The sequence below is a fragment of the Musa acuminata genome, chromosome BXJ3-7, assembly GCF_036884655.1.
Source record: "Musa acuminata AAA Group cultivar baxijiao chromosome BXJ3-7, Cavendish_Baxijiao_AAA, whole genome shotgun sequence".
Taxonomy (NCBI): domain Eukaryota; kingdom Viridiplantae; phylum Streptophyta; class Magnoliopsida; order Zingiberales; family Musaceae; genus Musa; species Musa acuminata.
Window position 1 is genome coordinate 1,915,789 of NC_088355.1, and position 26,098 is coordinate 1,941,886.

Sequence of the window (26,098 nt, forward strand, 5' to 3'; positions counted from 1 at the left end):
TAATAAGGCAGAAAACCATTGAATGGGTGACAACTACAAATCATATTTCTCTAGACTGACCACTAATCGAAGGCATTTCTCCACGACGGACGTGATGCAGTAAATATATGTGGGGCAGGCCATGCGTGACGCTGACGTACCTTTCTCAAGTCTAATTCTGGTTTGCAGAGGTTCAAATTCTGGGAACAGCATTGCTCTCTTACCTTCTTCTTCTTCTTCTTCTTCTTCTTCTTCTTCATCCTTCCTCCACCTAAGATATCGACCACAGGTCCTCGTTCCTGAGGTTGGAATTTGACGCATGCTCCCCGGTGCAGGAGTTTTGGCAAGTCTCTATATGTGTACATGTATCGATGGAAACGTGGGCAGAGACAGCAAACGCTAGTATCTCCACCTACCACTGTCTTCCTCCTCTCACTTTTCTCGTGACCAATTGATTCCTAGATCGACTTAGATTTGACATTTGAACGAAAAATCTTAGTGTATGACGTAAGTACGAAAGAAGAAGAACTGTTACATAAATACCTTTAATTAAATATAAGATAAAAATAAAGAGTGGCAAACACATGATAAAGATTTTGATCTGGTAATCGTAAATCCCATAATCCAACAACGTGAACCGACTGAAGAACAAGGAAATAAAACCACAAGCATTTATCTGCGCTCCTGCTGCCTTAGGGTTCTAATGATTTATACTGTCTTCTCAAACTTGTTTTTTTGTTGTTCTTCTGAGCAAAAGAGACAAAATGCTCAACATGAGTTGTTCAATGTGGAGCCATTCAATTTGCAAGCTGATGGATGATTAGTTCTCGAGTATACGTACTGAATAATAATCATCACAAAAGAAAAAGAAAAAAAAAAGAAAAAGAAAAATCTATATCAAAACCTCCTTCAAATTTCACATTATTTGAAGAAATAATTCCACAAACAAACACAAATCGGTATCTGTTCACTGTAGACTATGTACAGTATGATTGCACTAACGTTGTATGTGTCAGATCATGCTCCACGTTCCTGGTTCTGCCTCTGCGATTTCCGGAAGTGGGAGTTCCTGTACAAACTCTTGCCATCCTTGTGCAGGGAGACCTCGGAATGGATCACTGAGTTGGGGAATCGTTGCTTGTGTCTCTCGTCGTGATTGTTGTGATTCTTCTCTTGGATATCCACCTTCTCCTTCTCCTTCTCCTTCTCCTTCTCCTCCTCCTCCTCCTTTGGAGCGACGTACACGAAGGCACCGACGGGGACGTCGTTCAGGTTGAGAAGCGGCTCCAACATCTCCACGACGGTTCTCATCTCCGGCCTCGACTTGGGGTTGTGGCTCAAGCATTTGTAGGCAATCGCCGCGGCCTTCTGGGCTCCTTTGGTGGAGTAGAGTCCGTCGAGGCCGGGGTCCATGACTCGCCGGAGCTTGTCGGCGTTGGTGAGGTAAGGCCGAGCCCAGTCGACGAGGTTCTTCTGCCTGTTGGGTCGGTTCTTGTCGACGCATCGTCTCCCTGCAAGCAGTTCCAGCAACACCACCCCGAAGCTGTACACGTCGCTCTTCGCCGTGAGATGACCTGCGTTGGATGGAATCGCCGGTGAGTCAGCTGCCATCGTGCCATTCGACCTTAAGACACCGAATTGGAAATGGAGGAAGTCTTACCGGTCAACACGTACTCGGGCGCCGCGTACCCATGGGTACCCATGACACGTGTGGTCACGTGAGTGTTGTCCCCTTGGGGACCATCCTTTGCGAGCCCAAAATCCGCCAGCTTCGCCGTGTGATCCTGTGGGTCGAAGTAAACGCTTCCATCAAGCTCATGAACAACCAAACGAAGCAAGCTTGCAAGTGACATTGCAACCGAGGAAGGACAAGAGATCAGAGGGGGAAGGCCGTAGTCAACGGTGATACAAGCAGTGGAGAATTCTTCATGCTCATTCGCTTCACACAAAGCAAAGCGTAGTTCTACTTCCAACATCAAGTGTGACCAGACTTAGAGAGGTTGCCGGTCTCATGCACAAAGTCAAAGTACCTTTGCTGGTATGTTGACTGTGCTGCGTGTGAGTGTGGTCAACGGACTGACTCAAATGCATACTGATATAACGTAGATGGGAGAAGAAACTTACCGTGTCGATGAGTATGTTTGACGCTTTGAAATCGCGGTAGATGACCGGCTTCTCCGCTTCATGGAGGAAGGCCAACCCCTTGGCGGCTCCGACTGCTATCTTTAACCGTGTTGACCACGGCAACGAAGAAACCAACCCTGCCCATATGCAGACCAGACACAGCTTAATCTTTCATTCGCTTCATCATCTAAACTGGGTTTAGAAAAGTCAAAAGCGTTGCAAGTCGATGGAACCATTCCAGATGGCTCCAAGCGAAGAGTGTCAAGCACGAAAACGGTGACAGAGTCGATGCTCATCCTAAGAAACTAATTTCATATTGCTTGCAAAATTTGCATTTGCTTACGAGATCACCGTAGCAAGAAAGCATTTGTATAGTTAGATTTATGAGTCACTATGCGTCCCGAAGTACTTCGGTCATGACTGATGTGACATCAGATCAGTGAAGTATTTAATAAGGTGGCAATAAAGGAAGAAGCCGTAGTGCTTGTGACGTATTATATATACTATGAGGGGATTAGGGGGGCCATTAATTGCATGAGATACGGATAAGCTTTGGTTAGAGCGACAATCTACCTACAACTCATCTCAAAAGCCAAACTCACACGTACTGCCCTCTGACGACTACTTATTAGTTGACTAACCTAGCAATTAAAAACACGAAAGAAAGGGAAAGAAACATCTAATCTTCGCGCTAATAGCAAATTGGACTTACTCTTGAAGAGATGGTTTTCCAAGCTTCCTCGAGGCACAAACTCGTAAACGAGCATCCTGTGTTCGTCTTCGCAGCAGTACCCGATCAGTTTAACGAGATGAGGGTGGCGTAGTTGCCCAAGAAAGATCACCTCCGCCTGCAATCGCAACAGCAACGGGAAGAAGAGGGTCAGGAACAGAGGAACCTCGGAAAACCCCAATCAACCCTTGAGCTAAATTGTGTAACTAAAGAGGGCCAAAAGCCATGGCGCTTGTTCTCTCACCAGCCACTCCCTGTGGCCCTGCTGGCCGTCCAAGTCCAGGGACTTCACCGCCACCTGCTGCGCCTTGAGCCCCGGCCGCAGCTTGTCGTCAATGAATCCCTTGTAGACAGGGCCGAACCCGCCCGATCCGATGAAGTTGGTCACGGAGAAGTTCCTGGTGACGGCTCTCAGCTCCGCGATGGTGAAGGCGTGCAGGTTCGACCCCGCGAGCGTCAACGACAGGTCCTCCTGCGAGAACGAGTTGCTTGTGTCGGAGGACGACAACCCCCCCGGGGAACCTGAACTGCACTGTGCCTTCCCGGGCAGCGTTGCGGAGCTGTCGCTGCCCTTCCCCCAGCAGCTTGAGAAGAAAGACATCCACGAGTTCTCGGGCATCTTGGAGAAGGGATTTCAGCTGGATCGTGATGAAGGCGATGAAAGTAACGCGGAGAGGGAAGAAGGAAGAAGCAGAAGAAGAGAAAGTTCAGTCCTATCCCCGCATTGGATCTCTTGGTATCATTATAAAGAGCAGTTCTGGCCATTATCGATGATGTGAAATGACAGAACTGTCCCTTGATTTGGTCAATGGTCTGGAAAGTCTTAGGGAAACCTCCGAAAGCGGTTGGAATGGTATGCTTTGGGGGGCTCGCCCTCTTCCTCTACCCCTTTTTTTATATTGGCGCACGTTTGAACCTGTGCTTGCAGGGCTTCCTCTCTGCTTCTGGTTTTGTGTGGTAGATCGCCCCCGGTAAAGCAATCATGCTGACATGACTTTGGATTGGCAACATACTACGAGTAAAAGGGAAGCTGATGTCTGAGATGGCAAGCAAGGAAACCATGTAGCTTCAACTTTCTCATGGTGCCCGGTTTCTACAGATCCTGTCTGACCTTATGACATCTTGACAAATGTTACAAGATGTGATCCGAGGTGATCGCTCGCCGATGCTTAATTTGAATCGTCCCGACGCAGTAGTCATCGCCGTCTCAATCTTACCTCCTCCGGTCGCCTTATCTGGTTGTTCATACGGCAGCGAGGACGTAAGAATGATGTGATTCTAAGGCTTTGTCCTCGTCACCTTTTGGCTGAGGCCAAAAAATTTGGAATTAGATTACGTTCATCGTCCTCATAATCGAGGAGGAAATCTAATATGACCGATTTCTTGTCATTTAGAAAAGGAAGAATTGAAAACTTTGTATTTGTTTTGTGCCTATTTACAATAGTGATAGGAGAATATTTCGGTGCTAGTCACAACTCGTCAATAGATCACCATCGAGGAGCTGATGTAGATGACATGAGATCCAAGTCATCTCTCACGATCAATAGTAGGGCAACAACCTATTGACCATCATGGATCGTAACCCACGGAAAGCGATACGAGCCAACCGCCAAGGGCAGTGGTCCTCGGGCGATTGGATTGATCGATATCGCCCCTTGGTCTGCTCCTGCAGGGGAGAGCTTGCAAAGAGCCATTCGATTTAACTTGGTCAACTATCATAGATGGCAGATGATGTCCCTTCTATCATCCTTTGCTAACAACATACCACAATAGGTCATACGAATGAATCGTCCACATAAAGGGAGCCATAGAATGAAGGATATACGGATCAGTTGCCCATCAACCATGATCTCTCCACTACTTTCTAAGTATAAAAATTAGTCCTTGATACTTGAAGAGAAATTAGACCCTAGACCCACAAATCCTCATTATTTCTATTACTTCACAAAATTAATTTGACCGTCGAAGGGATCTGATCGGAATATCCTCCAACTTTAACCTTTAGTGTAGGATTTCAAGGAGATCGAAGCCTACCCTAGCTTAGCCTCAAAAAGACCTCAAATATTCGACCTCAAACATTCATAGATTACATTGGAACCACTTTGAATAACTCATCCTCGGTATTGAATTTCTCACCCTAATTATCAAGAGAGTCATCCTGACGATCTTATGCTTTTAGGATAAGATCGAGCTGTGTTGATACTCATTGATAAATATTTTTTTAACGATAACCGAGATCAATCGGATATAACAATTGGTTGAATTTTATTGAGTACATGTGTTTGCCCAGCGTATCTTATTCACTGTCAATCATAACTGGACGCCAAAATGATTGATGAGGATACGTCGATTTTGAAATACAAATATTACGTCCTCCAATTCCTACACTTGTCGTGTGATGGTGCACCAGACAACGTGTAGCTCATGGAAGTTGCCCGTACTTCTTTCTTGGGCAAAGGGATAAGAAATGCCGCCCGCAGCCATTCATTTTTGCACACGTGGTTAAATGGATGTGCCGTGTGTTCCAGTGGTTCTCGTTTGGTGCTTCACGAGACACTGGTACAAGACGTCAAATCCCAGTCGTCGGATTCGTGCGGATCTATTGCTCTCGCTTGTCCTTTCGCCTCTTGCTGCCGCTGCTGCCACGCAAATCTGTGAGGATGGGAGATAGAGATTGCAACTTACATGGCAACGGCGAATTGGGAATTTGCTCGAGTGTCATCTCAAGCTGTCAGCTGCTGCTGCCACACAAATCTCTGAGGATGATGAGATATATATTGCTACGGCGAATTGGGAATTTGTTCGACTGTCATCTCAAGCTGTCAGCTGCTGCTGCTGTTGGTTTTCTGCATTGAAGTTTTGACACATGAGCAAAGTGTGTCATCTGACACGGACATTGAATAGAGTATATTATGCAAGCATGTGTTCATCGAGGTGCATGCCGTTCCTCCTGCGTCTCGCGAGACAAGGAACACGGTTCTCCTCACATCTCCCCCGTTCCATGAAGCTAAATCCCACTGTTTGGCACGACAGGAGTGGTGTGGATTAAGGCTTGTGAGTGTAGACATGACATGTACCAAAAAGGACATGCTTCGTAGGAATATGTACCGAATTAAGGCTTGTGAGTGTAGACAAAGAGGTTTTGGAGCAAGTGGCAAAACCAAATTGCTCACAGAACTGGGTGTTTGTTTGCTATGGTTTTTTTTCAGGTTGTAGGAGTATTATTGCAGCAGCATGACAGTCGCAGTAGGTAATCATCTCCTCGTCCTTTTCCCTTGAAAGAAACTCACCTGTTTCATAGGGAAGCAGCAGCAAATCACGACCGTCACCAGAAGCTAGCATAAACCGCTTTGCTACCGTGGGAACATGACCATTTCAGATCACGACTGCTATGAAACGCTATAGAAGCCAACAGCCATTTGGAATTCCACACTCCTTCGAGAACAAATTGCGTGTGGAATAAGTTACGGCCTTAACTACCACCCTCTACTTGCAGAATCATCTGAGTTTTTGCTGTCAGCCGTAGTTAGTCATGGCATTTGATACGAGTAAATGTGGATGTGAATTGACCACCAATTTGAAATGTTTTTTTGCCCTAAAGCTTCTCTTCTGTATCCACGCATCATCTAGAAGACAGCTTAGTGTCATTAACTGAAGTTGTACAACGAAGGACAAATCGGAAGCACGAGACTGACTTCAATGTCATCCATGGTTACGGATGCAGTGATGAAACCAAAACCTGGGTAAGAGAAATAATGGTCAAAGCAGAAGCTGGTGGTTGGGTATGGTTCTTCTTTATACAGCAGAAGCATCCAGTGGTTTCAGGAGTGCATGTCGTAAAGCAGATGAAGAATTCTTAAAAGCTCCTGAATCACTTGCTTTGCGCCACAGAATTGTTTCATATCATGAGGAAGACGATAAAACCTCCTCTGTTGACTCCCCCCCACCATCTCCAGCTGGGTATTTAGACTCTGAATACGTCAGAAGTCCAATTTATCCAGATAGCAGATCTTGGGAGACATCTGCTAATGGAAAGATGTACTCTTCCTGCTTGAAGATGGATTTTTATTGCATGCATTCAACAGTAAAGCAGCCCTCGAGGAACAGTCTGACGTGTTTGCAGCCGTCCGCGTGTGTTCGAGTCCAACCTTAACTAAACTAATCAGTGGCCGACCGAAGGCGACGCTCGACTGTGATTGGTTGACCTAAGCGCCGGCGATGGCTGCTAAATACCAATCCAACGGTCAACAAACTTTATTCAACGGCAGCTCACTGATGCTCATATTTTAATATCATGCATGCAGATGCTCAGCTATCCTATCTTTCATATACATTACAATTATCTTTATTATTAGACGTTAATAGAGTAGGTAAATTGTTCTATGCAAGAGAAGTCGCCATATGTATTGGGCTGTGTGTGGCCGTAGTCAAAGTAGGCGACCACAACTGTGCAGTCTCATATTAGATACTTCTTTTGTAACATTAAAACTATAAAAAATATTTTAAATTATTAGTGAAAGATATTTATTGATAAAATTAATTATTAAAAATATTAAAATGTTAAATAATTTGAGAATTATTATAATTGATAACATTTGCATGATGTCAAATATCTCCTTCTCAGTGTGGGGGATTGAGATTGTAATCCATTAGCAACACCAAAAAAATTCTTTCCACATATATCTATATTGACTGGATTCGATGTATCTGATCGAAATAAGGATTTCTTAACTCTTGTAATTCCACGTATAGTCAACCTCATGTCGTAATGGACCTCCACGCCTCCCTGGTCAAGGACACGGATGGAAACCTTCAGCCTTAGCGGCAGCTAAAGCGAGGCGTGCTTGAGGCCCTTCTTTTATTCTTCTGACCCAATAAAGCTGACGGGGGGGGGGGGAGGAAGAGACCTCCGCAGGAAGCTTTCCTGACACCTGTGGCCGCATCAGCTCCACGTCGTACCAGGAAACATTTGCCACCACAGGCAGTGGCGAGAAGCTGATCATTCCGCCATCTCATGCTCTTGCATGGCCACCCCCAGACAAAGAAGTGGAAGCAGAATGACTCCCATGCCTTGCCATGGGCATTTGATAGCTCCTGCCAGGCAGCTGACAGCTCTGCTTCTTCTTCGAATCGATTGATTTGATTTGATAGTCTCAAACAAAAGTGGCAGTTGATTCGTACGAAGCAGTCATCAATTACAAGCACTAGAGATGCTTATCATTCATATAATAGTCTTAGTTTTCAGCAGTGCGGGAGATTGAGATGGAAAGAGAACCTGTTAAATTTTCTCTTGGAAAGAGAGGGTGAAGTTAATGAGTGAAAGAAAAATCTCTATCTGATCTCTTAACCTACCTTTAATTAGCTGAGAAAGATATCAAAGAAGGCAAAAAAGAACATGCTGAGAGCTAAAATTAGGTTATGCCACTGTGATGACAACAGATGGGACTTGGAACTTCGAATTCCTGATCCCAGTCCTTAGTTCTTAGTACATTGATCCACTTTAGAATATTATGGACATATGGCTCCTCTTACATCTTTGTATATTGATCCCCAGTACACCGATTCATGGTGTATAAAAGTACCTGGAGTTCATTGTTTATGAAAGAACTGAAAACTTATTTATTCTTTGTAAAAAAAAAAATCTCAATTTCTCTTTTAGAATCGAAGTTCAGGATTGAGGGAAACACACTATGTTGAAAGAGAGAAAAACACAAAATATACATTGCGCATGTTTTACTTACACAGTGATAAAATAAGATGTGAAGAAGTTGTGTATCTTATTGAAGTGAGCAATAATTATATAGGTTTAGAAGGAGTTATAAGAGAGATTGCCTCTATTTTTATCTTATCATGATTAGATAGTTTTTCTAAATTTATCATAATCCCGATCTTCTATCATGCCATCGTAATTAAGTTTCTATCTAGGATATCAATTTTGGACTGATGTAATGAGAATGTTTCGTGGGTAAAAGGCTTTGTGAGAGAGCATACTAGTTGATCAGTAATATATATATGGGAAACATGTAGTTGATCTCTGACAAAGTAAAAATCAATAGCAATATATTCCATATGTGAATGGAAAACTTGATTGGTGCATAAGTAGTGACACCAACATTGTCATAATATATTATAGGAGTGAATGTGAAGTTTATATTAAGTTTCTATAGCAAATTGGTGACTCAGTTGAGTTCTGCAATAGTGATGGCTATGGCTTGGTATTCAGCTTCAATTCTAGATCTTGCGATTGTCTTCTATTTATTAGAACTCTAATTGATTGGATTTACTCCAAGGAAGGCAATATAACTTGACGTAGATGTTGTATCGTCAATATTCCCTACCTAATCAGTATCGACAAAGGCATGAACATGAAGTGATGAGTATTTACAAATAAGAAGTCCATAATTGAAAATCCCTTTGAGATATCACATAACTCGTTTTACTGTAGACTAAAATAGAGTAGAGGGTCGAAGCATGAATTGTAATAATTTGTTGAATACAAATGAGATGTCTGAATGGTTTGAGAGATAAGTATTATAAGGACACAAGTACTTGTCAGTTTTATTGAGATTCGTAGTAGGGCTGTCATTATATAATTTGAGTGATTCAATAGCAGAGAATAGAGTGGCAACCTCTTTAGCATTTTATATGTTTGTCTTCGATATTAAATCTTGAATGTACTTCCTTTGAGATAGAAAAAGTCCTGAAGGTTCCTAGATCCTTAATGGAGAATCGGCCAACTACATGAGGAATTCATTGATCTCTATAGGATTATTGCATGTGATGATGATGTCATCAACAAATGTCAGTAGATATAATGTACTTTCATTTTATTATCATAAAAATAAGGAGGCATCAGACTTAGAGTTGATGAAGCCACTTGATGCCATAAAAAAATCAAGTTTGGTGTCCTAAGCTCTTAGAGCTTGACGAAGTCTATAAATAATTTTTTATAATTTATAAACATATCTTGGATATTGAGGATAGATGAAACCAAGAGGTTGCTGCATAAAGATATATTCAGTTAGGTTCCAGATAAGAAAGTATTATTAACATCTAATTATCGTATATACTAGTCTTTTGTAATAGTCAAACTCAAGATAAGTCAGATTATTATTGGTTAACAAATAGATTGAACATTTCTATGAAGTCAATACTTAGTTGTTAATGAAACCCTTTGCCACTATGTATATTTTATATCTGGCAACTGATCCATCTAGGTTTTGCTTAATTCGAAAGATCCACTTACCCTTAATGATATTTTGTATATGATAAAATAGTACTACATGGAAATCTAGGATGACATCACATATGCAGTGGAAGAACAAAAAATGAAATCCTAAAATTTTTTTACAGAAAATAAGGTTTCATCGTCGTGCAAAGATTGGTGCGTAAAATCCTGCAAAATCGAAAAACCACGTGTGTTAAGGGATGTGTGTTACCAAGGGAAATTGTATATCCATGAAAACATGTAGATCTACGAGAGATGATAAAAGAGGTCAAATGTCCTCCTCTCTAGCGGTGATCCACATGATAGGAGCTGCGAAGATGCTCCTCAAATCTCCTCGCTGAACACACCACGCAATCAAGAAAAGGGTCGACCCTTCTTGCTATCCACATACCTAAATAGGGGGTTGCTAGCTGAGGAGGAGAGGAGAATAAGAGGTGACAACCAAAAGGGTCTAACCTATGACCCTTTAGTTTCTTCTTATTTATAGAGGCTCCTTATCAACTTAACCCTAGTGGATCATATCCTATTGGGTATTAGATCTCCATCCAACTATCCAACCCTCTTAGATGAGTGGATCTCTACCCAATAATATCTTATTGGCTCTTATTAGATCTTATCCATAAGATCGAATAATTCAAGGGCTTATTGTATATCTAATAAGATATGAGCTCTAGTGGATATCTCATATCCGAACATCTACTCATCGCAACACCTATCATATGTGTTGACTCTCTAGGCTCAATATCGAGTTGGCCGTGAGTCATACATGTCAAAACTTCTTTTGGCTCAGTGAATTATTATCTCTATAATAATTTACTCGACTCATCGATTGCGGACGTACTAGGCCATTACACCGTAGTCCTCAGACGATACAGGAGAATCCAATCCATTAGACATGTTTGTCCTCAATTACTATGTATCTATAGTCCCTCATCCATCTAATATCCTAGAGATTGTATACCAGGCATGAAACTATTAGGCCAATATGGTTTCTACTCGAGTCTCACTCTAATCGGATTCTCTCGGAGAACACTCTGGCCTTGGCTATAAGAGGTCTCAGATCCTCAAATCCAGGATCTGTGTTGAAGGAGGTGCTTGGGTGAGCAGATCTCGGTGGGTTGAAGGTGCAGCCTGGAGGAGCAGTTTTGCCGGTGAAGGAAGAGGTGGAAGGAAGTTTGTTTCTAGAGCGATTTGGTCGTCACTGAACTGAGTCATTGAGTAAGAATAAGGAGATCGAGGTAAAGAGCGATCGGTGAGGAAGTAGGGGGAGTAATTCATCGGTGAGCACAATGCTAGAGGCACCATAGTGGGGAGACCGATCACAGTAAAGGAGTAACACCGCTGAAGCGCTAGGTAGGGAGGCTCCTCAGACACTACGCCTCGTTAAGAGGAACTCGCAATGGCAGGACTAGGTCCTTAATTGCTGGTTAAGATGGAAGGGAGGACTTCATTGGTGAGGAGGTCTTGCTTTGCCGATAGAGAGCACTTCATGGCTGTTGTTGCTGCAACGACGATAGCATATCAACATGCAAATTGACGACGAGAGCCAGTAGGGAACTTGTCGAGCCGACTTGTGGTTGCGTAATTATCGGTATCCCAAGGCTAAGGGGTTACTAATGTACTCTTCGAGAACTTTGATTTTATCAAAAAATTATAGTTTTCATGTTCTTGACAGAAACTTTGGATTGTTGTTGCTAGAGAACAAGGAAGAAGAAATCTTTGGGACTGTTGTTACTGCAATGATGATAGCAGATCAGCATGCATATCGACGACAAGAGCCAGCAAGGAACTTGTCGAGCTGACTTGTGGTTACGTGACTACCGAGATCCCAAGGCTAAGGGGTCGCGAATATGCTATTTGAGAACTTCGACTTTATGATTTTCATGTTCATGACAGGAACTTTGGATTATTGTCGTTAGATAATAAAGATGAAAAAATCTTAAGGTAAGAGGCTTTGATACTATGATAAAATAAGATATGAAAAATTTATTTCTCTTATTGAAGTGAGCAGTATTTATAGAAGTGTAAAGGGAGTTATTTGAGAAAGATTTCTTCTATCCTTTTCTTATCATAATTTGTGAATTTATATAAGAATATAGGAATAATATGCAAATCAGAGAGGCAACAGGAAACTTACACAGATCACACATTCATCTTTAGAGGAGTCACTTCACTTGGACAAGACAACTTATATTACTCTCCGTCCATCGAATCAGCAACAAGCGACCATCACCTGCTCCACCAGCAGCTCTAGGACCTCTCTCCGCCCATCAAATCAGTTACAGAGCGATCATCACCTGCTCCACCAGCAGCTCTACGAACACCATAGCTGTGGTCTCGGCCATGCATGTGCTCACATGCAGCGTGGGGGAGCCTTTAATCATTCCTTCCCCAACACCTTTCGCGCATCAAATGATGGAGGATATGTCCACATCGTTTACCGCCCCGTCGATCTTTGTCTCTGGCAACATCTGGGAGGAAGACGAGATCCAGCTTTTGATGTCTACTCCCACTTGTGCCAATTAGTGAACTAAGTCTGGAAGATTTTGAAGAGCTAAGTTGAAGTATCTCTTTCTTCTAAATGAGTAGTAACTCAGAAACAAATTGTTCCTGGAATTGCTTTTCTGCTTTTGTTCTCTCTGTTCGGGGCCTGTGTATTCAGTCTGGTTTTTTTCTTATTTTCTGCTTGTGGAGAACTAAAAGGGAAATTATCCAACAGAGTTCATCACTTTCAGGAGCTGTTGCTAGATGACAATGTTCTGTAGATCTACTACTTCCCTGCATTTTGTCACCACTTGTATCACATGCACGAAACATAGTCGCAAACAAGGACGGGCAAGAGCCACAGCAAGCTCACTGTCCTTCATGAATAGGATGCACATCCTGTGGCGAGATGTATCTGAACAGTATCAGTTTCCCTGCAGCCACTGGTTCTATCTCTCGACTTTGGGTCTCTTGACATGTTATATCTACTAACCATACAATAGATACAGGATATGTTAAGCCAGGAAACAGAGCATGAGACGTGAAGATGCGAGCCTTAAATTAGGGCAGCAGTGCTTGTACTACATGTTCGAGACCAGTTAACCTTCATGTACACATGACACAAGTGGCCGCAGTGACTTCATCCTCTTGTCCTTACGATCGTTATTGTGCCCCTCCCTTGTGTTTGGATCCTCGTGAGGCTTACCACCGCCTTGCCTGAGAGGCCCCGCCCGACCGGCGTAACACAGGCGCCGTCGGCGTACTCCCCCACCGGGTGGCGGACCGGTCGCCTCGGGCGCATCAGAATCCTTGCGTTGATGTCGTCCAGCGTCACGTCTCCCTCTTCGCCCCCGGGCTTCACCACGGCGAAGGGGTACACCACGTCGGTCTTGCCCTTGGTCTTCTTGAATCGCCTCCTCTCGCAATCTACCATGAGCCCAAGTATCAGGATTCTGCGAATACAAAGGGAAAGTGCATTGTGGCTGGCCGTCGTACGAACTACCTTGGAAAGCACGTTCTTTTACTTTGGAGGCAACGAGGCAAGGCTTCTTTCCGTTTCCTTCTCTGATGTGCTGTGGCTCTTCATAGGACGAGGAAGAGGCGAGTGGCTCTTGTACTGGGAGTAGTTGCAGCGCAGCGACCTGAGTTTTGGGCTTCCGCAGCGCGTTCGAAGGGGATTGAACTGATAAAGAAGATGATTTGCTTATGAACGAGCAAATCCAAATAATGTACAACCAAACAAAAGCACGTCTGCCCTCACTCTTTTATCACTGTGGGGGCAAAGCGAGGCATGCAAAAAAAGACAGTGGACCCCGAATGGCCATGCGCATGAAATGGACACAGTGACCAAACCTTCTTTAAGCTACATATCTTCAGAATGTCGTTGGTGTGTTGAGTGGGTTTGTGAGACAGCTTCAGATTTGTGATGCAGGAGAGAGAGAGAGAGTCGGTGGGATGAGAGACTCACAAAAGCAATGGAAAATCTTACCTGGATTTACTGCATTATCTTGCAGCATGCAGTTCAAATCACGCAAGGGATGTCCATGACAATCTGTATCCCGAAAACCCTACGAGGAAAAAGATAGCCAGACAAAGACTAAGTAATCAACAACATCAGTAATTAGTAGGCAGTGACATTTCTACAGTAAGCACCAGAATTCGAGTAGTACTCGTTGAAGAAGATCTTGGAGCTCTTTTGCCTTGTTCGTCGTCGTCATCGTCGTCGGTGACGGATCATGAACAGGCAGGAAAGCCAGGCGTCTCTGTTTGCTCGGATCCTTCCACTTTGCCACCGCGTCCTGCAAGTAACCGGTCGAGGCCTGCGATGACACCGGCGACTCCACAGCTATCACCAAAAGACATAGCAGGGTTCAGGCCAACGTTTGCATGCACAACCCAAAGAAGAAAGAATAGAGGCGCAGGAGCGACGCGGCTGCAGCTACCCGAAGGCATGAGTTGCTCATGGAGATCTCCAACCGCAAAGGTGTGTGGATCCCAATCCAAGGAGAAGTGGTAGGGGAATAGAAAATAGTTTTCCAGGGCCATCATGTCTCAAGACCGAGTCTGCTGCTGCTGCTCTCCTCACAGTTTCACCCTGCGAATGCTGTCTCCGAAGGAGTTAAATATAAGAGGCTTTTGGAAGAAAGAAGGACTCAATCAGCGGCCGGAAGAGAGAAGGTAAAAAGGAAAAGAAAGACACTGTATTCAAACAGCGACCAACCAAAGGAAAAGATGTGCATTGCGGCTCTTTCTCGTGATTCGTTTTGTTGATATCTATCTCTCTCTCTCTCTCTTCTTTTACTTTTCTCCAATGTTGTGAAAGAATGATAGCCAAACTATCTCTCCCCCTTAAGATTAGGACAAAATCTAAATTGGAAAGAAATAAATCTAGCTAGGCTTAGTATTATTATTATTATTATTATCATTTTTCTTGCTAGCTAGGCATGTTACTCCTCAATGAATGTGTCGTGGAATGTTTATATAATGCATTTGGGAATGAACGCAGGATTAAGGTGTCAAAAGTGAGATCAAGTTGGTTGCTTATTTTGCCTTAGAAATGTTCATAAAGTAGCATCGAATTGCCACTAAATAATGCATACTACATCACGACCTTCATCGTGCTTTCCCTTTCTCCGTTCTCAATGCGTACCTGCGTGCCCTGGCCGCTGTCCGACCGTAGGATCGTGATCGCACGGTCGAGAAAAGAGGACATGCGACCGCCAGTGATAGTGGTCTCCATGCATCGTGATGCGTGTGACCTCATTCCATTCGACGTCTGTTTGAGGTGTTCGATCGTACGTACTGGTGGTGTGTCTGAGGACGAAGGATTGCAACATGCCCGTCTGAAGGATCAAATGATTCGGCCGAAGGATCCAAACTGGGGTGTGAGAGGCTAAAAGCCATTTTGCCTCGCGGTGGTTCTTCGGACGCTCCGCAACTTTAAGCTGCGCAAAGTCCTAAATGAGGACTAAGCGTGATAGAGGAGGCTTCAAAGCAGCAGCACCCTTTATGCCGGCGAAGCCATGTTTACAACACTCTCCCGGAGACCTTTTACTGGAACCCACAATTTTCCATTCATCTCTCTCTCTCTCTCTCTCTCTCTCTCGCCCTCAACCCTTCCTTCTTTTGGAAAGGTAGCAATGCAGATTAACTTTCCATCTTTTCATTAACCTCTCATTAGAGGTTATCTAAAAAGGCTTAATCTTCCGTTTATGTACAAGGTTGTGGTCTTGGCGAGTAAACTGTCGGGTATATCATAAAAGATCATCAAACCACTATTATAGATTAATTACTGTTTACTCAAAACTATTATTTTTTTATCTCAAATTAACCAAAGCATTAGAAGGACTTTCTCGGGCACCATTCAATCTTGATCTTTATGTATATTAGTGATGAGGGTAATAATGGCGATAAGACTCGGGTAACTTCAGCTGCCCCAGATGACACCTCGCGTCTCTGTTGACCTGACAGCACCTGGTCAATTCGGACCGGAACGCCGACCGAGGCACATTAACATCCTGCTCAGGCTCGATCCCTCACTCCACGCCAACATCGATGTCAGACGTTACTAGAGGTACGATCCTGCTCCCTGCAGGCAGGCACATCAGGCAACGGTAACTCTCACTATAAAAACCCTCGTGCTCCGAGGAAAGTGAGGAGGGAAAAAAGAAACCCCCTGCGACTACTCACTAACTTAATCGTCGGAGGGGTCGGGTCGAGCCTCCCGACCCGACCTGTGTGCAGGTGCGAAGACGAAGGCCTCCCACTGAACGCCTAGACGAGGTGTTCACTCCCTGAAGAGACAACGACCTCGTTCCGATCGGACCATCGCGACAGGCCACCTCAGTGGTCTAAAGGGTCGTCTCGAGAAGATCCCCATCATCCAGACCCGAACCAAGCCACATCGGCCCAAGGCCACGGCTCAAAGTTGTTTACACTAACAATTAGTTATTTATTAGACACTTGAGCCACTCACTCGATTATATCGACCTCTTATACACGTGAATCTAAATCAAATCAAATTAATTCTACATCATCATTATTATTTGAATGCGAAGGATTCATGATGACATGGACAGATTTGATCGTGTGGATTAGGCTTTCCATTACTTCAATAAAATTCAAATAGTGATGAAATATTTGATCCACACATTGTTAGTTTACCAATCTGATTTTTTTTTTATAAATTTACAAAATTTTATATGCATATAGAGAAGCTATCGGATGTGTACATTGATTAACAAATTTTGTCAAATACAATCATGTAAATAATTGCTGGAGGTCTTATTAGTCTCCTCCTACCTTGCTTTCTGTTTTGAGTTCTAATGAATTGATATTAGGCTGTATTAGAATTTTAATTTAATATATATTTTTTTTCTGAAAAACAGTTGCGAATCGAGTAGAAAATCAGACTCATATCTTTATGTGTGAGACTCGAGCTTGCAAATGAATTATTGTTTATGACCATATTATCGATATCTAAATTTGACACACTTAAGAGTTACAAATAATTTTTTAATTATTTTATTTTTTTTCGAGTGATATATTTTATTTTTAGTTTTTTCCATTTGGTACCTCTATTTTTAATTTTTTTCATTGTTCATTTATTTATTATTCATTATGAGGCTTGTCACCTCTGTTTCACCGTGAGGCTATACACATACTTATTGTAGATTATCATTATCAAATTGAGGATGATCCATCCATAGTGCAACCAAAGACATACAATAGCAACACCTTTTTCATCACCCCTTCTATCGTTACTTCACCTCTCACTATCTTCCTTGTTGTTGATGATGAATAATTTTTTTTTTTTTCCTTCTTCTATTTCGATGACTCGATTGATAAATTTATTGCTACCGATAGAGAAAACCGATAGGGTTAAAGCGACAAGATCTTATAAAAGGGAAGGAGACGTCCATGATAGGATCTAAGTGATGGGGTTAATGAGGTGAAAACGATGAGACGAAAATAACACACGAGAGGGATAATGATGATAGATATTTTAGGTATTAAAGGAAAATAAAAAATATCAAATAAAAAATATAAAAATATTACTTAAAAAAAGAAACTCAGGTCTTTACAAAACAAAATTATGTTCATTAGATTCATGTATGAATTTAATATCACATTATTATTTTTAAATTTCATTCACCGGAAAAAGAAAAGGGAAAAGAACTCACTTAATTTACGTGAACTCGAGAAGTTATCTTATCCCTTGTCATGTCACATTGGTCTCATCCAAGCGGTCCGTTCACCTCCACGTCTCGACAGCCGCCGCTCCTGACCCCATCCACGCGTCGACGTCGTACGTATGCGCACCACGAGACATACCACGTTTGGTTCCACTCGCCGCCCCGAAAGCCAACTGACAGCCTCGTAGCAACCCTCGTCACCGCTCGATAAAGACGACCGTGAGGTATACAGCGACATCTCTTCCGCTTCCTGTCCGATTCGGAGCACCAACGGAGGGAGACAGAGGGACGTTGTGGTCACAAGACCGAGAGGAATATGGTGGTGACCACCACCAGAGTGGACACCGGCGAGCCGCTGTACTGCACGTTCGCCTCCAGATACGTCCGTGCCTCGCTCCCCAGGTCATGTCATGCTCCTTCCTCGCTTCCTTCCTCCTGTCTTACGTGGTGCTTTAGTTCGAGTGAGGATGGTGCCGGTCGAGAAACAGGTTCAAGATGCCGGAGCAGTCGATACCGAAGGAGGCGGCGTACCAGATCATAAACGACGAGCTGATGCTGGACGGGAACCCGCGGCTGAACCTGGCGTCGTTCGTGACGACGTGGATGGAGCCGGAGTGCGACCGCCTCATCATGTCCGCCATCAACAAGAACTACGTCGACATGGATGGGTACCCCGTCACCACCGAGCTCCAGGTGACTCGAGTAGTATTCATTCTTGAGTCTTAAGACAGAGACTAACTACAGATATCAGCCTAAGACTCTGATATCTGATATTAATTGGCATCATCCGATTTGATAGATATTTAAACTAAAAATAATAATAATACTATAATCTCTATAAATCAATCTTAATCGTTCTATTTTTTTAAGACATTAATTCGGGGTGTTGGACGCATGATTGCATCTGCTCCTTTGGAATCTTCATTTGCCGCCCGTGGAATCGTCTGCAGAATCGCTGCGTGAATATGATAGCCCACCTTTTCAATGCCCCAATTGGGGAAGACGAAATTGCTGTTGGAGTTGGAACTGTGGGGTCTTCCGAAGCTATCATGCTCGCAGGGTTGGCATTCAAGAGGAAATGGCAGAACGAAAGAAAGGCGGAGGGGAAGCCTCATGACAAACCCAACATCGTCACCGGTGCAAATGTTCAGGTCGAGTATTCCTTATAGCTCATCTTGACGAACTATATCATCGTTTATGATTATTGTCTTCAGGTTTGCTGGGAGAAATTTGCCAAGTACTTTGAAGTGGAATTAAAAGAAGTGAAGTTGAGGGAGGGATTCTATGTGATGGACCCTGTTAAGGCAGTGGAAATGGTTGATGAGAACACCATTTGTGTTGCTGCCATCTTGGGTTCAACTCTCACCGGAGAGTTTGAAGACATTAAGCTTCTAAATCACCTCCTGACAGAGAAGAACAGGGAAACCGGGTAAGTGAACTCGTTCTCACTGGTCACAAAGTGCGACGAAAAGACTTCATGGTTGTGGCATGCAGATGGAGCACCCCCATTCATGTTGATGCTGCGAGTGGTGGATTCGTGGCACCTTTCCTCTACCCAGATCTGGAGTGGGATTTCAGGTTGCCATTGGTGAAGAGCATAAATGTCAGTGGCCACAAATATGGATTGGTTTATGCAGGCGTAGGTTGGAGCGTGTGGAGGAACAAAGAGGATCTGCCTGAAGAACTCATCTTCCATGTCAACTATCTTGGCTCAGACCAACCCACCTTCACTCTCAACTTCTCTAAAGGTATCGAAAGAGATTTCCAGTGCAGCGAGTTCTGGCTATGGTGTAATTGCTTCATCTTCTCTCTGCTTGCAGGTTCAAGTCAGATAATAGCACAGTACTACCAGTTCATACGCCTCGGCTTTGAGGTGTCTTCTTACTCTTCGCCTTTCTTTCCCATTATGTCATGAAGGTTGATGATGGGCGTGGTGGAAAGGTGGAGACAATCTCATGTACCAAGTGACGTGCAGGGTTACAGGAGCATCATGGAGAACTGCATGGAGAATGCAAAGGCATTGAAGGAAGGCATCCAGGCGACCGGAAGGTTCGAGATGGTATCCGGCGACGTCGGCGTGCCGCTCGTTGCATTCTCGCTCAGGGACAGCAGCAGGTACACCGTCTTCGACGTGTCGGAAAGCTTAAGGCGGTTCGGATGGATCGTCCCGGCGTACACCATGCCGGCGGACGCGGAACATATGGCGGTGCTCAGGGTGGTGATCAGGGAGGACTTCAGCAGGAGCCTCGCCGAGCGGCTTGTGTCGGACATCCGGAAGGCCGTGGCGGATTTGGACGGCCGGTGGGCGCGGACGGCAATAGTCGCCGAGGTCAAGGCTGAGGATAAACCTGGGGGCGTGGTTGTCTACAGGAAGAGCGTCGGAGAGACGACGCAGCAGCAGGAGATCTACGGACACCGGAGGGGCCGTGTGGATCAGAAGAAGACCAGCGGAGTTTGTTGAGTTCAGGATCAGCAAGCAGCAGAAGTACGAAGATGAGTTTGGTTTGATGATCTCTGCAACAGATCTTTCTTGCTCCTCACTATATCGTCCGTACTTCTCTGTGACAGCGTCTTTATGTGTTCCGACGAAAGATGGACAGAACAATAAGATAACCATAGACATTAAAGCCTAAAGTTACCAAAGGAAGCTGGAGCTGATTAAACTGTACCAATATCTAATTAAGATTATGCAGAATATGTCAACACTCGTCACTAAGATCAATTTTCCTTCCTCTAAAAAAATAATGAAGAGAAACCACAAAATCCCTTCAAGCTCAAAAAGATTTGCCAGAAGGACAATATCAATGGCCAGCCACAGCCCTCAGGAGGCCGGCGACGGCAGGCGAGGCGCCGAAGGAGCAGTACGGGAGCCCGACTGCAGGGCTCCAGGTTTCGAGAAGAGGGCGGCGAAGGAGTTTGGCCGGTGGTCTGCGCTGGGCGTAGCCGGAGCGGTGGGGATGGTGGTGGTGGAAGCGACGCGCTCGCAGGCGGGGCACATGGAGAGGGTGGTAGCTGGGACGTGCATGTAGAAAGGACGGGAGGTCTTGAGGGCCCGCAGCTCCGCTACCTCCTTCTGGAGGCGGCGGTTCTCCTCCGTCAGCGTCTGGCAGCAGCGCCTTAGGTACTCGCAGTCCACCTCCGTCTGCTTCAGCTTTGTCCTGTTATTGTTATTAGCTCGAGCTGTGATGAGCTTGTATAGAGGAGTAAAGGTACCCAGCATGGGGGTGTAGGAAGACGAAGGTTCGATCTTTGCGGTGGAAGAGGAGCCGAGATGTCGAAAATGCATGAAGAAGGAAGAAGAGTACCTGGCTCTTCTGTTCTGAAACCAGACCTCCACCTGTCGTGGCCGCAGGTTGAGCTGCTTGGCCAGAGCAAGCTTCTGTTTCTGCAAATATGTTACAGAGGATGAAATATTGCACCAAAAGTCTTGATTTTTATGGTGGCTTGAGATGATTTTTAGAGATTTTTGACGCTTTTTTTTAATTATTTAGGATTTGTGCATATGGGTGAAGATGATGATCTCACCGGGTTGAGGGTGTTGTGCTCCTTGAAGCTCTCCTCGAGGAAGGCGGACTGCTCCTTGGTGAGTCGGAGCTTCTTCCTCCCCAGCCCGTTCTCCTCTTCGTCGCTCACCCTCAACGACCCAATCTCCACCGTCGTCGCTTCTCCTCCTCCACCCGGCTCGTCGCCGCCTCTTTGGGCAGAGAAGTCCATCTGGAAGGAGGACGGAATACTCTTCGGTGATGACGACGACGACGCCGCCGCTTCGTCCGCCGCCACTGCCGATGGCGCATGATTCATATCGAACCCCCGCATCGAGGCATCCAAATTTTCTACACAAACACATACAAAGATTCAAACTTGGAGCGGAATCCTTCACGAACCCCTGCTGTAAATGCTCTTCCAAATGGGTTCAAGATTGCTCTTTTACCGCTTCCTTTAATCCCGATGGCATGCATATTTTTCATCGGAGGAATTCGAATGTAACACAAGAAAACCCAAATTCCACATCTTAAATCTCCTCAAAAAACTTGAAGATAAAAAAAGAATCTAATCGAAATAGATTTCTTCTCTGCTAAACAAAAACCAGCGGATTCAGCATATGGAATCTTCATCGATTTCAAAACTTCATCTCCAAATAGTGTCTTCCAAACACAAAAAAGCCAAACTTTCATCAGGGTTCTTACTGGTCTCCGTCGTCCATGGTAACCGGAGCTGTGGGGAAGAAGGCTGCTGCGGAGGGACAGGCAAGAGGGGAAGGAGGCTAAGCTGCAGCGGCGCCTCCGCCAAGCCCCTTCCCTCTTCCGTCTCTTCTTCCTCTTCTTCCACTCTTCGCTCGTCATCCTCGTCCTTTCCGCCACGCCCAACCACCAGTCGCATCCCAAGCATCAACCCCAGTCCCCTTCCCCCCTTCTCCGGCGCCTCCCCTAGTCTCAGCCCAAGCTCCATCTCACTCCTGAACCAGAGCTTACACAACCCCTGCAGCACACCCGGCCTTGGACCAAAGAGAGACAGAGAGTAGAGAGAAGCAAGCAAGGACCGTTCGCAGGCTCTGCTGCAGTGGCTTTATAGGCGCAGCGGAGGGGGAAAGAGGAGGCAGAGGGCAAGCTACAGTTTGACCGACAAAATCCAAAGGTTGACGAAACACACGTGACCCACGAAAGGGAAACCACACCACAGACACACACAAACACACACATACAGGAATGCGGCAACAAGAGAAAAAACAACGGCAGCAACCGACGCAGGCAACACTAATTATGTTGATCATCATTGTTTCCATGCTTCTTTCCCTCTATCATGTACATCCCAAAATTCTATGAGAAAGCCAAATCCTCATTTTGCCCTTTTGGAGAGGGGAAAAAAAAATTATTTAACATCAGAGAAAAAAAAAATTAAATCAATTTTTTTAATAAAATAAAGTAATTTAAATTTAAATTATATTGATGCTTCGATTAAAAATAAGTATAATTGAGTATATTTATATGATTAGATGTATATATATATATTATCACTAATCTAAACTTGGTCAGAAATTATTTATTAAATTAATCAGTCAATCATTACAAAGTTATATTCTATTTACTATTCTACTTGCACACAATGATAGCTTATGATTGCCACTGCTATATGGTGTGGGCGACGGCGATGATGGCTGCTTTGGCAATGATATCTCCGTTGCATGGCTTGCATGCGTAAAATTCTCTACCATTGTTTAATTATCGACTCTTGTCCGGTATATAGTATGGTAACGTGTTCAAGACTTCTCCAATTCACTACCTGGAATTAAATAAGGGGGTTTCTCTTAGGAACATAAGGATGCCAACGATACGCGACACTCCATATGGAAGATATATCTATCATATGCCCTCGTTATATCGGCTATGAACCGGTTACGATGTCTAAACCACTCGATAACGATCAGAGGGTCGAGATTCATCTGATTGATGCATCGGGGGGGTACGTGTATGGTGTTCCATCCGAGGGAGGGAATCGCCCGACGACAAGGTCGAGGGCCTGCTGCGGAGCTATGACAGCTGTCCGCCTCGCCGGGGACAGCCGCAGGATGGCAATCATTTGGTACGGCAGCCGACTCGGCCCCCACACCTTTTCACCCTTCGTCATCTTGGCCGTCCGTTTAGGTGGGCCCAATGACCGACGAACCTCCAAACCATTTGCCCTTGATAGAGCGCTCGGGCCCACTGAATATTATCTCCCCTCCGGGACGGTGACCGGACCGCACAAGGCCGCGCGGGAAACCGACGCCCGAGATGATCCGGATCGCCGCTGGGTCCCGCAGCGCCAGCCCATCGCTGTACTCTGAAGACGTCAGCGACGGGCCCACCGCCGGCGGTCCCTGTTGCGTCTGAACCACGGCACGCGCGTCACGGTCACGTGAGGATGGGTCAAAGGACGACCGTGGGCACCCATCGTCACCGTGCATTTCGTGATGGGCCGTCCGATCAGGCCGACCACTCCCAAGCGTCCGATCCTCGCGTGGGTGGCGCCGCTGCTCGACACGTACAGTAAATAATTTAATGGATAGTATATAATGTATTAAGTTAAGAAACGACATGATTATAACATCGCTCATGCATTTTAAGCATCATCATCATCGGCCGGACTTTGCACTCACTGGAGAACAGCCAATATTTATCCGAATGATGTTTCATCGATGTTTCCGTTAGTGGTGTTAACTCCGCTGTTACATCGTAGTTGACGGAACATTTCATGAGTATCCAGACATCCAATTGTTTGTGTTTAGATGTTGAGTAAAAAGATTATTTACAATATTAATCCGATAATAATAATGCATATAATTAATTATATCGGAATTTAGAATTTGTTCGATTAGTTTGTCAAAAATAAAATAAAATAAAAGATTTGTTAACATTATATGATATTATTATTATTGTTATTGTCGGTGTGACCGGATGCAGTGATCCGGTGGTACAGTATGATATCGAAGGAGGAGAAGGAGATCCCTTCGAGCCTTGCAATGATTACCTGCTCGCCCAAAGCCTCCCTGTCCCCCTCGCTTCCACCTGCTCTCTGCTCCAAGTATCAACATGCCTTCTTCCCCGCTCGCCATCTTGTCGGTGTGATGAGTGCAAGCAGCGAGGCATTGAGGACATCGCTGTCTCTCTCTCCTGTGTGGTCAATCATGGCACATGGCCCGAGCGATGACGGGCAAGTGCTGAGCCAAAGCAGCGCTTCGAGCAGACATGACCTCTCCAAGATCACTGTCAGAGCCCATCATCGTCGTCACCTCCCTCGCAGACCACAATGGTGGTGGTTCATAGGCCACAGCAGCTATCCAGGTAGAGCCAACAGGATTGATTGATGGAGGTCAAGTTTCAGATAATATTACATGTATATCTGCAGTGTTCCAAAAGGAAGAAAACAAGCAAGGATGGATGGATTGACCGATTAAAGGAGATAAGATTTCATGACCTGGAACAAGTATGATGAACTGAACATGGCCTCTTCTTCAACCATCCATCCTCACTCTCGCTGCACCAAACTAAACTGTACGGTAAATGCATTCAAGTCCTATCACTTGGCCTCTTGTCGTGCATCCTTTCTTTTAACCCTTCCATCTCAGTGATGCTTCTGCATCTGAGTGATCGTTAATGTGAATTAGATCGAAATTGACTTCAAAGAAAGAATGATTAACCATTCCAAGTTTGCAGCTACCAACATCAGTCTCGTAAAAGATATAAATTCGATTTCATGCAGAGTTAATTTCCTCGAATCATAACACATGAGACGTGTCTCGGAAAGGTTTTCGGAGAGATGTGAATCGGATAAGGCGTCACTTTCTGTCGACGATAATACACCGACTTCCACTCAAAGAGCATTACGAGAGGAGGAGAACATGTTGGGGGGACAACCGGAGACAAAGGAAGCAGGAGGAAGACAGCAGCAGCCAAGCAGTAGTCTCTCATGCCATGTCTACACAACACTCGACCAAATCATCTCCTTCTCCATGCAGTAATCATATGCCTCAAATGATACCACCACCATGGAGATCTAATTGGAGAAGCACGTCCAGCAACATCACGGTGGTGGTAGGACCAGTTAAGCTATCATGGCGACATCAAGGGAATGACGAGTGCCACGAAACTAATAATAAGAATGGGGAGGGCATGCGTCTTGCAATAATTTTGGATCCCACAAAAGATATAGGATATCTTTTTTTTTTTTCTTTGTACCTCTTTGATCATTGATTTGACGAGAAGTTGTTAGATTTAAATTTAAAATTTAATATAATGAAAGGACATGTGTCTTGAACTATATCCTAGTAAACGTCGAAGATAAATCTAGGCTCTATAAATTGAGTCTTAAAATTTTAATCAATATAAAAAAAATTCAATAAAATTATTTATTTTGTTTTATTTATATTTTTACTATTTAATTTTACTGTTTGATTTACTAATAAGAGAATAGTCAAATCACTCCCCAATCAAACTAGTAAGTGAAATAATATCGATCGAATCTTAAAATAAAAATTATGATTAATCTAGGGATAAGATTTTGCAGTAATGCAATGATTATGTGCTTTCGAATTCGAACTTTATCTTATTATTATTATTAAATTAAAATCAAAATATCTTACGATGTACCCATATTTATTTTTGCAACCCATTCTATTAGTCTATATTGCGAGAAAAATCGAATCACTCCACTAACTTCAACATCAAAAAAGTTTTTCTCGGGCATACATTAGAGAGGCTTTTGTATAGTCATATATTGAATCTATTATCTTCTCACGTCTAATAATTTGATAGGCTTAAGAGTTTGAATAGGTTGGATATAAGTTTCAATATATCATATAATCAAAATATAACCTATCAA

The 26,098-nt window shown here is 44.1% G+C and overlaps 4 protein-coding genes across 5 annotated transcripts; 1 reads left to right on the forward strand and 3 right to left on the reverse strand.

Moving 5' to 3' along the window:
* Window positions 1-872: 872 nt before the first annotated feature.
* On the reverse strand, window positions 873-3,553 carry LOC103990849 (serine/threonine-protein kinase RIPK). The gene is made up of 5 exons (XM_009410129.3): window positions 3,078-3,553; window positions 2,816-2,951; window positions 2,104-2,240; window positions 1,640-1,763; window positions 873-1,553 (listed from the first exon to the last, which is right to left on the reverse strand). Exons 1-5 carry the CDS (start codon window positions 3,450-3,452, stop codon window positions 997-999), a joined length of 1,329 nt encoding a protein of 442 aa, XP_009408404.2. The 5' UTR covers window positions 3,453-3,553; the 3' UTR covers window positions 873-996.
* A 9,448-nt stretch (window positions 3,554-13,001) lies between these two features.
* Window positions 13,002-14,609, reverse strand: LOC135642423 (uncharacterized). The gene is made up of 5 exons (XM_065158561.1): window positions 14,489-14,609; window positions 14,216-14,391; window positions 14,035-14,113; window positions 13,549-13,728; window positions 13,002-13,472 (listed from the first exon to the last, which is right to left on the reverse strand). Exons 1-5 carry the CDS (start codon window positions 14,592-14,594, stop codon window positions 13,186-13,188), a joined length of 828 nt encoding a protein of 275 aa, XP_065014633.1. The 5' UTR covers window positions 14,595-14,609; the 3' UTR covers window positions 13,002-13,185.
* A 3,314-nt stretch (window positions 14,610-17,923) lies between these two features.
* Window positions 17,924-20,217, forward strand: LOC135642652 (glutamate decarboxylase-like). Its single transcript, XM_065158958.1, has 7 exons — window positions 17,924-18,142; window positions 18,229-18,433; window positions 18,691-18,891; window positions 18,955-19,169; window positions 19,235-19,488; window positions 19,561-19,613; window positions 19,716-20,217. Exons 1-7 carry the CDS (start codon window positions 18,057-18,059, stop codon window positions 20,199-20,201), a joined length of 1,500 nt encoding a protein of 499 aa, XP_065015030.1. The 5' UTR covers window positions 17,924-18,056; the 3' UTR covers window positions 20,202-20,217.
* A 178-nt stretch (window positions 20,218-20,395) lies between these two features.
* On the reverse strand, window positions 20,396-22,261 carry LOC103990847 (homeobox-leucine zipper protein HOX11-like). 2 transcript variants are annotated; one of them, XM_009410126.3, is made up of 4 exons: window positions 21,928-22,260; window positions 21,266-21,573; window positions 21,046-21,125; window positions 20,396-20,898 (listed from the first exon to the last, which is right to left on the reverse strand). In XM_009410126.3, exons 1-4 carry the CDS (start codon window positions 22,187-22,189, stop codon window positions 20,562-20,564), a joined length of 987 nt encoding a protein of 328 aa, XP_009408401.2. In that variant the 5' UTR covers window positions 22,190-22,260; the 3' UTR covers window positions 20,396-20,561. The 2 variants fall into 2 exon arrangements, with proteins under 2 accessions (XP_009408401.2, XP_065015031.1); XM_065158959.1 differs by having other exon boundaries at window positions 20,396-21,125; window positions 21,928-22,261.
* Window positions 22,262-26,098: the final 3,837 nt, after the last annotated feature.